Raw genomic sequence first — 12,600 nt, 5'->3', positions numbered from 1 at the left:
CATGGTGGTAGAAGAAAACGGTGAATCACGTGATACACTGGACTTGACAGTTGACATCGTCAAACAGTTTTCCAAAAACAATGGATAGAGCAAATGTATTCCATTGCCTTGATTGAATGTCTCAATCAAACCCTCATTTTCTCAAATTTGTGACCAATATTTAAGCGAAAAATACATTTTACGTATAGCTACATATAGGAAGCTGTACATTTTTCAGTTCAGCTCGTGAGTATATAGGCTACTATTTATTTATTTATTTATCCCCCGGTTCTCGCTAGTGGTCTGTGGTGTCGAGTGACTTGTGACTGTGTCCATCTGCTGGTCAGTCTGTTTGCTTGCGCTTGAGAAATGTGCGCGTGCGCACATTCCTGCTTGCAGCGCGATCTTCCATGACGAGTAGATTTCATGTCAGCTCTCGACAGCGAGGGCAATCTTTGTTCCATTGATAATCCTCAAGATGCTTAGTGTATTTACGTCACATCCAGTAAATCAGTATAAAGCGAAAGTGCACTGAGTCATTTCAACGTGCGTGTTAATCTGGAGAAGGTAGAGCCTTATTAATGTCTTCATTTTAATGAACTGCACAGCTCTAATCCGGATTATTTTTTTCTCCCTCCTCTCATTTTCTTGCCGGCAAAGACGCAATCGGATGTTGTCATGCCCCCTCCCCCGTTGTCACGGTAACCGCTGATGTCATCACACCATACTTTGACCTGATGTGTGTGTGTGTGTTTGACTGAAGAAGGGAAATATACAGACGCTGTTTGAGTTGTGCCTTTTCTTCTTATCAGATCAGTTTTGCACAAGCAACACTTAAGATGTAAATCTTAACGTATACGTCATAACAAGCCAGAAGCTGCGTTAACAATTCCGTTTTTTGTTTTTTTTAAAAGCTCAGTTTTGACGGGCTAACTAAACTGACACTTATTGTGATGTGGTTAATGTGTTCACAATACACTAAAAATTAATAATAGTCATACATTCCAGGAAAGTCGATGCACTCATTGAATAACTTGAATTATTATTATTTGAATTTTATGCATCATTTTACTAAGAAAAACATTATTTTACAGGAATTAATATTCATGCTCCTATACCTTTATTTCGGTAAACATCTAAGCTTCGCATAACTGCCTGTCACAAATTCTCTTGACAATGTTTTATGCGTTGCCTCAACACGATATTTTGATAAATATTACATTTGTGGAATTCAAGTTAAGCAGCAAAATCTACCCATTTCCTTATCCATCACAAAACGGGCGGCCATTTTGCCACATCACAGTTGCTCAAGAATCGGGTAACGACCAATCACGGCTGAGCTAGTCAATGTCACATGACCAAACCTCAGAAACAAGCGAGCTGTGATTGGTTGTAACTTCGGCAACGTCAATGTTCTGTTAACAGCAAGTGGCAAAATGGCCGCCCGATGGATATAAATGAGTGGATTTTTCTGCTTGATTCATATTCAGTAAACACAATAGTAATCACAATACTGTGTTTATATGTGTGGGGGTTGTATACAACATGTTGTAAAGGACATTTTTGACTTGACTTTCTTTTTAAACCTTAATATTTTTTATTGTTATAGAGCTACGAAGCTCTATAACAACTCTATAACTCTATGCTTGCTTGTCCTTTTATGTCCAACAGCCACCATATACCAAGCTGAAAGCATGACAGCCCCGGGATCAGTTTATTATTATTGTAGTAGTAAACAGGATCTACTGTTCAGCCCACCGCGGTGAAGAGCGTGTCCTTCGCACTTGACGTGAGCATATTTCCAGGAAAGCATCTTGCTTTTCCATGAAGAGGTCAGATCAGCCTGCGTGTAGTTTCATGGATGAGATGTTCTTGGTCAAACGAGACCAGAGAACGTTGTCACCGTCCCTCCGCCTGGGTGGATACCCAATATACCTGCAATACGTTCAGTTTTCTCTCTATCAAGTGGTTCACTAACTTTTCCCACCAAATACCACTATCATGACGCAACATTAAAGTAATATAATAATAGCGCAATAAATCCTTTAAAATAATGTTAAATTTGGTTTGAAAACGAATTTAAAGTTAGCATTAGGTTAATTATGTATAACAGGGTTACAAAATGAATGCTAAAGGTTATGCTAGCTAAGTTATAGCTGCTACGGTTCGCCAACTTTTCACATCAAGTACCACTATCATGAAACAACATTGAAGTAATATAATAGTGTGATAAATCCTTTAAATTAACATTTAATTTGATTTGAAAACAAATTTAAAGTTAGCATTATGTTAATTTATATATAACAGTTGTAAAATTAATTCTAAAGGTTACGCTAGCTAAATTAGCTGCTACGGTTCACCAACTTATCACACCAAGTACCACTATCATGACACAACATTGAAGTAATATAATAGTGTGATAAATCCTTTAAATTAACGTTTAATTTGATTTGAAAACAAATTTAAAGTTAGGCTAATTATGTATAAGAGGGTTTGAAAAGTAATGCTAAAGGTTATGCTAGCTACGTTAGCTGCTAGCTACAGTGGTTGTTGTTAAAAAGCCACCAACAACTGTCCACTTCCATGTTCAAATGCCAAGGTTTGTTGGTACAAAAACAAAAAAAACACACACACACAAAAACAGTAAATGGGGATTAAGGTGGAGGTAATTGTGAACAGTTCCAGAAAACAGTCAGCGCACAAGAAAAAACTCAAGTCGTCAAAAGCCTACTTAATCGGAGGCACCTTAAATTGTAGCAGGTGTGTGATGACTTGCACTTAACATGAGTGTAGAATGTGATTCTGGACACAGGTGCATCCAAATTATGAAGGCGTGCACACTTGTGCAATCACTTCTTTTATAAGTTATAGGTAGCAGTTAAAAGTGAAGTTAAAAATGGAAACAATTGGATGTTGGTCTTGGTACATACTGAAAACTAACAACTTTGTCTTTGATGATATGAGTAATGGGATTGCGTTGGTTTGTGTGATTCACTCCATTATAGCTGAAAACACTGAACAGATGGAAAAAAAAGAGAGGACTTGGCTGTATTGACAGTCAAGAGCAATTAGGTTGATGTCATTTCTGCTGAGTCATGTAGCTCTCCTTTTTTCACTTCCATTTGTTTTGCTAACAAGGTTGTGTGTATGTTAAGACGGCTTCTAAGCATACTATTAAAATATGTGGGGGGGGGGGGGAAGCCATTTGGCAATTTAAATACTGGATTTAGCTATCACTTTTACTACAGCTACATTTTGTCAAATTGTCGAATGACCTCAGACAAAAAGTTTCCTCTTTCATGTGATTTTTTTTTTTTTTTTGAGTGTTGTAGACAAAGATGACAAGGCAGCAAGAAGCTGTTCAATAACCCCCTTTTTTAATCTCAACAGCAAGTTAGCTTATGTGTGGTCGACAACAATGAGGGGAAATATAGAAAAGTCTATTTCATGTTGTTGTGTTTCATCAGCAGGGAGTCGAGTGGGGGGGGGGGGGGGGGGGAATGAAAGTATTGTATCCACTACTACTCTCCTTATGACTTCAGTCTTCACCTATACACAAATATATTGCTAGAATACGTTTGACACGTGCGGCCACCGAGCCGAAAAAAAACAAACAAAACATTGTTAAAAGTCACTAAGATGGCGGCTCGTCCTGGCAAAATCTTTGAGGGACTTTGGTTTTGTACCTTTGTAAAAACTGCTTCTACTCACTTCAGTGGGAGGGGACATGAATCTAAACAAATGCTAACCATGATAAATCATCACCGTCATTGAAATGTGAAAAGTAAAAGGCACACAATACAAACACTACTCCGCTCCAATTAATGCTAATTTGTACACTTTTCCAAACAAATGTGAGTTCACGTCCTCCACCTGTAATACTTCTCTGTCCAGTACACCTGAGCCAGCCGTCAATAATACAATTGAGTCCTTTGCACGCCATTTTCTGTCTATTATGGCTGCAACTCATGGTGGATGGCGGAGTCTGTTATTATTGCTGGTGTGTTAGCAATCTTTACCATCACGATGACATCGTGAGGTGAGAAAATGGGACTTTTAACTCAATATGCACTTGTAGTGTCAGTCAATTTCAAAAAAAAAAAAAGAAAACTAAAAATATACAGATCTTATTGTCGATTAACACTTGTGAATGAGTGCCAATTAATATTAGGGCCAATCGAAAAAAGTCAATACATATTACAATGAAGTTCTAATTTATTGAGTGGATATCAAAATGGTCTTATTACAAGGACAAAGTAGACATTTTTAAAGGAAAAAGTCCGAATTTGATGACAAGAATTTAAATTGTAGTGATCGTAAAGTCAACAAAGTTGCTATTTTTATAGGAATGTTAAAATTGTAATGTTATAAGAATCACAATTTTCAGAAGAAAGAATAAAAATAGTTGTCAAAATTATAATGTCACAAGGACAATAGCAATCATTTTGAAATAACAAATTGAAATGGTAACAAAACTGAACATTACAAGAATAGTCTCCAATTTTCAGAGGGGAAAAAAAATCCTAATTTTACGAGAACTGTCACAATAAGACAAAGTTGTCATTTTAAAGTAAATGTCAAAATTGTGATATTAAGTTATTTTCACAAAAACTAATTTTATGAGAATAGTGGTAACAGCAACAACAGTTGCCAATATTCAAACTCTTAAAATAATAATTTTATGCAAATAACTCGACAATTAAGTAGTAGTTTTATTGCATAATGTCAAAATTAGAACATTACATAGCCAATTTGACATTTTTTTCACAGAAATGTTTTTGTTTTTTTGAGAATAGTCGTAACATGACGACAAAGTTTCCATTTTAACGGGGTGCGTGTCAAAACTGTGATGTTTACAAAAAAATTTTTTTTTTATGAAAATAGTGCTATTAAAGTGATGAAAACAAAGTTGTGATTTTATAGAAATAAAGCCCTAATATGACAACAACAAAAACATTGTGACTTTTCTTTAGAGACCTTTTCTTGAAATTTTACAATTTTGAAAAAAAATGTGCACTCCAGTGAATTGACAACTCGGTTAAATTTGGACTTTTAAGCAAAACTCAAGACTTGAATCTCTTCCTCAGAACATAAAATTACAACTTCTTCCTCATATCTTTATTGTGACAGTACAACTTCATTTATGTGAAACTTCTGTGTTTTATAAAAAAATTAATTCCCCTAAAGATTACAACTTTATTCTCATAAATTTAATTTGCGTGTAAAACTAGGAATATTCACATTTAAGGACAATTGCAATCTTGCAAAGACGATCAGAAAAATTGCAAAAACATTTTTATTCCCCTCAAATAACTATTCTTAATGGTAAAATGTCATTTTGTTGTACATTACAACTGTTGAACTTTTGACTGTTTTTGGAGAATTCAGACTTTTTCCAGTAATGCTGCAAACTTTTAAAACTACAATTTTATTCATAAAATGTGATGAAGTTATGATTTGATTACAAACTTGACAATAACTTTGAATTAAAGCTTTTTTTTTCTCCCTTGCATTATTTATTTATTTTATTTTCAGCTTGGCCCTAAATAGTCCTTGGTGAATAAGGGATGTCTATTGCTATTAATGAATAATAAAAGAATGTGTAAGGTCCAAATGGTGGATTTGACCTCAAAGTTTGCCATTATTGCTACGGTTGGCGAAATTATGAGACATCGCACTTCTAAAAAAAAAAAAAAATAATAATCACTTTTCCATTTGATTTGACCACACACAAACTTAAAACGTCACCTGTGGGGAAATATACTTCAAATGTATTGATCACAGTCTGAGTGCTGCTAAAACAAAATATATATATATATATTTTTTTTTTTAAGTCTCTCTCGTCCCAACGCCACCTTTGCCGTCCGTCCCAAAAGTGGTCACGCGTGGCGTCATCCGTTACATTCGTTTACGAAAAAAGCTTCTCGTCCTTTTCAGTCAAGTGACATTCTCTCCGACTTGTGCAAAAGAAAAAGGAAAAAACGAACGCTCTCACATTTGCGCTCCTGCTGATGCCATCAGTTCCATGTGACCAATCAGAGAAGGCCACACAGATGAGATGCATCATCATCATCATCATCATCATCATCATCATCATCATCATCATCATCATCATCACAGAGTATTAATATTGCTTCAGTATTGCCACAAAAAAGGTAGAATAATATATTGTTGTCACCAAACATTCACTACGGGAGCCCTCATTTAGCATGAGGCGCAAATCAAGCGCTCCTGGCGTTTGAAGGCGGAGAAGCCGTTCAGTAGTGTTAGTTCAGTAGTTGCAAAGGAAACACTGAAGAGAGAAGAAATGTGTTGTCACGTGTTGAGTCCTCCCATCAAAACACTTATTGTTAGTGTTGCAAGTCACGGTGCAACCTGCTCGTGTGCAAAGTGACACCTGAAATTGTGCTTCATGATAAATGAGGGCCATTGTCTTCTCTCGCCACTAAAAAGTGTCTACTTGTACTTGCTTGTTGTCTTATTTGAGCAGTAGAGCAACACTGCCTATGGCAAGCCGTTTGAGCACGTACGCCATATTGATATTCATCTGAAGGTCCAGGTAATACTTCTTTATCCTTACTAGTTGGCTTGTTGACAATGGTGAAGTGCATTACTGGGCGCCATTTTAACCCCCATTAAAAAAAAAAAGGCAAACTGAAACTGTGAAAAAACACTTTACCTCCACAGCAATTACTTTTAAAACTATCTATTGATAATGCGCTTCTAAACAAATCTCTGAATTCACATTCAAGGGTATTTAAAGGGGTCAACCCTAATATGTGACCTCACTAGTCTAAACATGACATTCTGATTAATATTACATCTGTGGAATATGAAGTAAGCAGTAAAAAAACATTTTTATCCATCTCAGGGAGCGGCCATTTTGCCACTTGCTGTCGACTGAAGATGACATCACAGATGCTCAGGTCTCAGGTAACAACCAATCACAGAGCAGCTTCAGAAAACTGATAAGCTGTGATTGGTCGTTACCTAGCCCCTGAGCAACTGTGATGTCATTTTCGGTCGACGGCAAGTGGCAAAATAGCCGCTCCCTGAGATGGATAATAATGTTTTTTCATAATTCATATTCCACAAATGCAATATTAATCAGAATATCATGTTTAGACTAGTGAGGTCACATATAACATTGTCAAGAAATGTTTAAGGTCGACTTTGATGGACATCAACAATAACTAATAAATGCTCAAACGGCTTGAAAACTGTCATAGTCATGAAGACAACGAGCTTCCTTAGCACATCCGCCTTCTATTAGATATCAAGTGCTCAAACTTGCCTTTCCGTCAGCCATTTTGTGCTTTTGGTTGCCAGTCCACTTCCAAACCATTTCTGTGTGAAATGCTGCACATGATCATCACCTTCGTTGTTGTCGTCGTTTCACCCGTGGCACGAGAAGCCTCGGCCCCCGGCGATGTGACAAGAGTTCCGACTGCACCGGCACGCTCCCCGCTCGTCTGGTGCGGAGGAGGGGGAGGAGAGGGAAGGGAAGGAGGCCAGCTAAGGGAGGGATTTTGGTACGAAAAGTTCTCCCAGTTTCATCCCAATGAAGAAATTCAGTTGCGTCGGTCGTACGAAAATCTGCGCTTTCCCCCATCGCTACGCCCGTGTCTCCAAATCTCTCTGCTCTTAATGCTGTTCAGGATCTCCGTGCGTAATACTGTTTCAAAGCGGCCCCTCGCCAGGCTTCAGTTGACCAGCACAAAGCCGTGCTGCGAGTCCACCGTCTCCATCATCTCACTGTCCAGGAGCGGGTTCTGCAGCTCGGCCAGAACCGCACCGGCATCACCCGAGGGCTGCGCCCCCAGCCCCTCCGCCTCTCCTATGCCGGGATGAGGGAGCAGGCCCAGGTCTAGGGGGTACTCATACAGGCCCGGGGGCGGGGCTTCACCGGAGGGGCACAGGGTCTGCTGCTCTACAGGGTAGCAGAAGCCAAGATTGCTAGCTGAGGTTTCATGAGGCGATTGGTGGTGGTAGAGGAGGTGCAGGGGGTGGTGTTGAAGGTGAGGGACAGGGGGCAGGAGTTGGGTGTAGTGGTGGTGGCTCATGTAGGGGTCATAAGGAGGACCCTCCCCCGGTTCCATGAGTGGGCTCAGGCTGTGGGGGTGGCTGTATGGCGGCGAGGTCTGTGGCTGCGACTGAGGTTGGGGGCCGCCGGCGGGCATCGGGGGTACCTGGGGAGAGTTCTGGGAGGCTGCGGGGTCCAGGGGAGCGCCACCTGCTGGGTAGGACCCTTCAACAATCTGCATCTGGTTGAAGTAGACGGGCAGGCCCAGACCCTGCGACTGCTGTAGGTACATCCGCTTCTGGTTCAGTCTGTGAGGACGACACAGTCGAGTTAAAGACACACAAACACACACACACACAACAACCTCCCGTTCCAGGAACAAATATCACGATGCGGCCATTATATAAAGAGTACAGTATTTGCCAATTAAAAAAAAAAAGAAGAAAAAAAGCTACTAAATCTGCGTGAGCCAACCAGCCAACTACTGTATGTTAATGATAAGATAATGAAAGAGAAACTAGATATTACGCAGGTAGTGGCCGGGGGAGTTCATTAACTCCACTGCAGATGAGTGGAGGCATTTATTAGATGGGAGGCCTTTATTTTGTACAAGGTTCGGAATAATATCAAACAATTTTGCTAATACAGTATAATAAAATGTACGTCATGTGAAACTTGTGTTGAACATAAAGTAAAAATGACTATTATGGAGAAATGTAGAGAAACGGCAAAAAACACAAGAAGAAATATGTGCAGCTGTTTTGATTAGCAGTCAACTATTGTGTCAAATATGGCGTCAATAAATTGAGGCGATTATTAACATTATTTTTCGTAATTAGAGGATTATTCATCTCTTGTATATCCGTAAATTAAAATCCAAATTGTCAGAGTTTTGTATAAGTGATATAAAGATAGATTTTTATATTAGTGATGTCAGGAAATAATTTTTTAAAAATCGGAATTAATCACGATTTCAATATTTAACTCACGATTAATTGCAAATTTTATATCTGTTCCAAATGTAAACATAAAAGTGAAAAAAAATGTTAAACTAATAGTAATATAGTTACATATTTTAGTCATTGATACAGTAAATTCATAATAATTCATAAAATTGAATTAAAATAAAAAGATGTACTGTACTGTACGAGTAATATTGATTTGTGTTAGTCATTTTTCTGCCACTAGATGGCATCATTGCATTTGTAAGACGTTGGTGACAGAAAGCTCAGTGCGTTTTTCTTTTCATATTAAGAGCTATCTAATCTTTAACATGAAGTAAATTCTGCACATTTTAAAATTGTAAAATACAACTTGACCCCAGTCTCCACAAATATATGCATTATTACTAAATGTATTACTGCTAAATTTTGACGTGGATGTGTCTGCTGCGTTGCGTCTGGAAGTCCCCCAGTACAGGCTTTCCAAGTAAGAGGCGGTCATTAATCGTGCATTTAAAAAAAAAAGTGGTGTTAAACGAACTTTAAATTAACTCAAAATTAAGGCACTAATTTTGACACCCCTAATATATATGCTCCCCTATTTGAGAAGCACTGAAATAGTGTCTTGAGATGACTTACCGGTGTTCTTGCAGTTGTTGCTCTAAACTCCGGGGGGAATCCTTACAGAACATTTGGCAGCTTGCAGGACTGTTTGCCAAAACGCTCGTCTATTGGACACAAGAAAATAAGCCGTACTCATGAAAACCATTTCGAAAATGGGTGAGTATTTCTTCCATGAACACAAGGTGTGGTATGAGCTACAGTAAATGACAAAACATTGAGACATTCAAACTACAGGAGTGAAAATTCAGTGCTACCTCGATTTATGAGTGAAACTACATAGTTTGTTTTTTTTAGATGTGAGCCATCGCTTAGCCCAATAATAACACTCTGCATAAAGTGTTATTATTCTAATTGGGGGGGGGGGGGGGACCCACACATGGGAATTCTCCAAAATGTCCCATCAGAGCGTACCTGCAGACGATGGGTGAGGTACTGCGTCTCCAAACTCTGCCTTCGGGACAGGAGAGGCGGCTGCGGCCCACCTTGGTATAAAGTCGGGCCCTCCTGTTGCTTGCTTGCCTCAGTCTTCCAACACAAACATTGACAAGTTACAAACAGGCTGTTTATGACCACACATATAAATTCAAGGACACACAAACGTGTCCGCCCTCGCCCCTCTCGTGTTGGTTAACAAAGCCGTGTCAGGGCTTGGGTGCTTCATGGCGTGGTCTAAGTGGATTACCCATACTGTGTGCTGCCAAAATGCCTTTGTGTTGACTGATCAGCCAGATGCCTTTCGCTAAATGGCATGTTCCACAGGGATTACATATTAGTGGCTGAATGAGAGCATATTAAAAGGATGATGGGGCCCCAACATAAGAGCGGTGTTATTGCATTATGAAAGACGGGCAGCATGGGAACAACCAGATCTTGTCAGCTTTGGGAATTAATTGAGTGTTGGTATTTTTATTTACTGGAAAACCCATAAATCTTGTTCCCGTACAGTGTGTCTTGTTTAGTGTGCATGTGTGCTTGTGATTTGGGCTTATTGAATGCCAGTCTTTGCTATGGGGATGTCTGACAGCCTTGGACAATGGCTGCATTCACTTTGGCCAAGGCTCCAGGCCCCAAGGGGACGAGACACAGTAAACAAGCCTCAGTTGGCCAGCTCTCTAAGGGTTACACAACAGCCCGAGTGACTGTCTTTTTTTTTAATTTCTGAGCAAAATGGGGTGAGGATAGTGGATGAACTGCCAAGGAATGAGTCCGCCATGCGTGGATGTTTGTGTCCTGATTATCCAGTGCGACTGACCTCCAGGAGGTTGTGCAAGTGGTGCTGAGGTCCCGGGGGGCCCATGGCAGCCCCGTCCTCAGAGCCCATCTGCTCCACCAGCATCTGGACTTTGTTCAGCTCCAGGATGCCTTTGGTCCTCGCCAAGTTCTGGAGATGCTGTCGAAAGGCAACCAGACCTGTGCGAATATTAAGAATATTCAAAGTCAGATTTCATAATGGCCCCTTCTGACAGTGTGTCTCCGCGCACGTCACTGAACCGTTGTGGGTGTGTTAGTGTGTGCGTGCATATGACAGTGTGTGTGTCTGATAAGAGCCATCCAGCGGTGACGAGCAATGGCTGCGAACGATAGGTCCTGACTCACTGTGGTGGTGGGAGTTATTTCTAACCCGAGTCAGCAGTCTGACGCAAAAGAATCCGCCGCATCAACTCTCTTTCCCCAAAGAGGATTTTTTTTAAAAGAGAGAGAGAGCGCAAGATAGAGAGAAATAAGTAACACAAACACCAACTGGGAGCACACATTGCAGGCTGTCAATGAAGAGATGGAGAAACAAATGTTTTCAAGCTGTAATTATACTTCAGCTTGGCTCAAGTGCAGTTTATAGAATGGGAGAGAGGATGTTTAGAATTCCCTACTTGATTACTACCCCTGCCAAGGTTTTCACTGCTGTCTTTAATGGCAGGATGGGGCACGGGGTGATATAAATGTTGGCGCAGACCTAGATAGGGCATTTGCAGTTAGACAATATCTATGAAGTATCATTTTATTCTGATCCATATTTGGCCTTGAACAGAGGTCTGCTCTCGATCAAATTCCATCACAGTCTATCTAATTGTGTGCTGCAGAGAGACAAACATAAAAGTGAAAGGAAAAGCAAGAAGCGGGGGGGGGGGGGGGGGCAAGACAAGGGAGCGGTAGAAACGGGAAGATGGTGACATATGTGGGCTGAAACCTAATATCAGTTGGTGATTCATAATGTGAATCAGAGTCATCAGAGGGCCAAGTAGAGGAGGTGATAGGGAGGGAGGGTAAGAACGTGGGAGGGGGTGTGAACAAGAGTGTGAGAATGAGATTCTTTATAATCATATATACAGTATATGGCATATATGTGTGTGTAGAAGCACTATATGTGCAGTAAGGGTGTGGAAGAGCAGCTGTAGCAGGCGTGTTGCTTGTGACTGTGTGCACTCTGCTGCACGTCAAAACTCCCCACAGCACCTCGTGACGGTATCCAAGCAGACACGATGTGACAGTTTACTGACACCTATTTATTCTTGCAGTCAAGCTCGTCTCCTTCCGCACCGGTGACTTTCCCAGTCACACAATATCTGTCAGCGCTATCTGGCTCCATTTGTCTGAACTCGCCTAAGCCATGCAGTTTTCTCAACATGAAGACGTGTAGCGGTGAGGAGGAGTGGGCTACTGACCTTGTGTGAGTGAGGTGTCGGAGGCACGGCGGCCTTCTCTGAAGCTGATGGGAGAACGGTTATGGGTGTCTCTGTGCTGCGAGGTCAGGGCGGCCATTGCTGGGTTGGCCGGCCGAGTGCTCAGGAATGACGTAGGGGGGACGTGGGAGGCCGGGCTGTTGGCTAGCATCACTTCATTGAGCGACGGGGGGTCCTCAAGCAGGCCGAGGTCGCTGTGCATGGAGCCCATGTCGTAGCCCATGTCAGAGTCCACGCTGCCCATGGAGGGGTTGTGGCCCAGAGTGAATAGTTTACCTGGTGGCCATGCAAAAGGATTTTAAATGAGAAAATTCCAGGTGAATTTGACCGTGAGGTTTGCGGAAGATCGGCTGAC

General features: G+C 40.8%; 1 protein-coding gene across 1 annotated transcript in view; it reads right to left on the bottom strand.

Annotated features, from left to right (window-relative positions):
* Positions 1-7,028: 7,028 nt before the first annotated feature.
* The window catches only part of sik2b (salt-inducible kinase 2b), a 45,648-nt gene continuing 40,076 nt past the window's right edge, over positions 7,029-12,600 (bottom strand). The window contains exons 11-15 of the mRNA XM_077565807.1: positions 12,228-12,521; positions 10,820-10,977; positions 9,979-10,092; positions 9,583-9,671; positions 7,029-8,310 (exon numbers count right to left, since the gene is read on the bottom strand). Coding sequence (XP_077421933.1) covers positions 7,683-8,310; positions 9,583-9,671; positions 9,979-10,092; positions 10,820-10,977; positions 12,228-12,521 — 1,283 coding nt within the window. The 3' untranslated portion in view covers positions 7,029-7,682. The remainder of the gene's footprint in view (positions 8,311-9,582; positions 9,672-9,978; positions 10,093-10,819; positions 10,978-12,227; positions 12,522-12,600) is intronic.

The sequence above is a fragment of the Vanacampus margaritifer genome, chromosome 5 (genome assembly GCF_051991255.1).
Source record: "Vanacampus margaritifer isolate UIUO_Vmar chromosome 5, RoL_Vmar_1.0, whole genome shotgun sequence".
Classification (NCBI taxonomy): Eukaryota; Metazoa; Chordata; class Actinopteri; order Syngnathiformes; family Syngnathidae; genus Vanacampus; species Vanacampus margaritifer.
The sequence above is the reverse complement of the archived record's forward strand: the minus strand, read 5'-3'. Positions and strand labels throughout refer to the sequence as shown.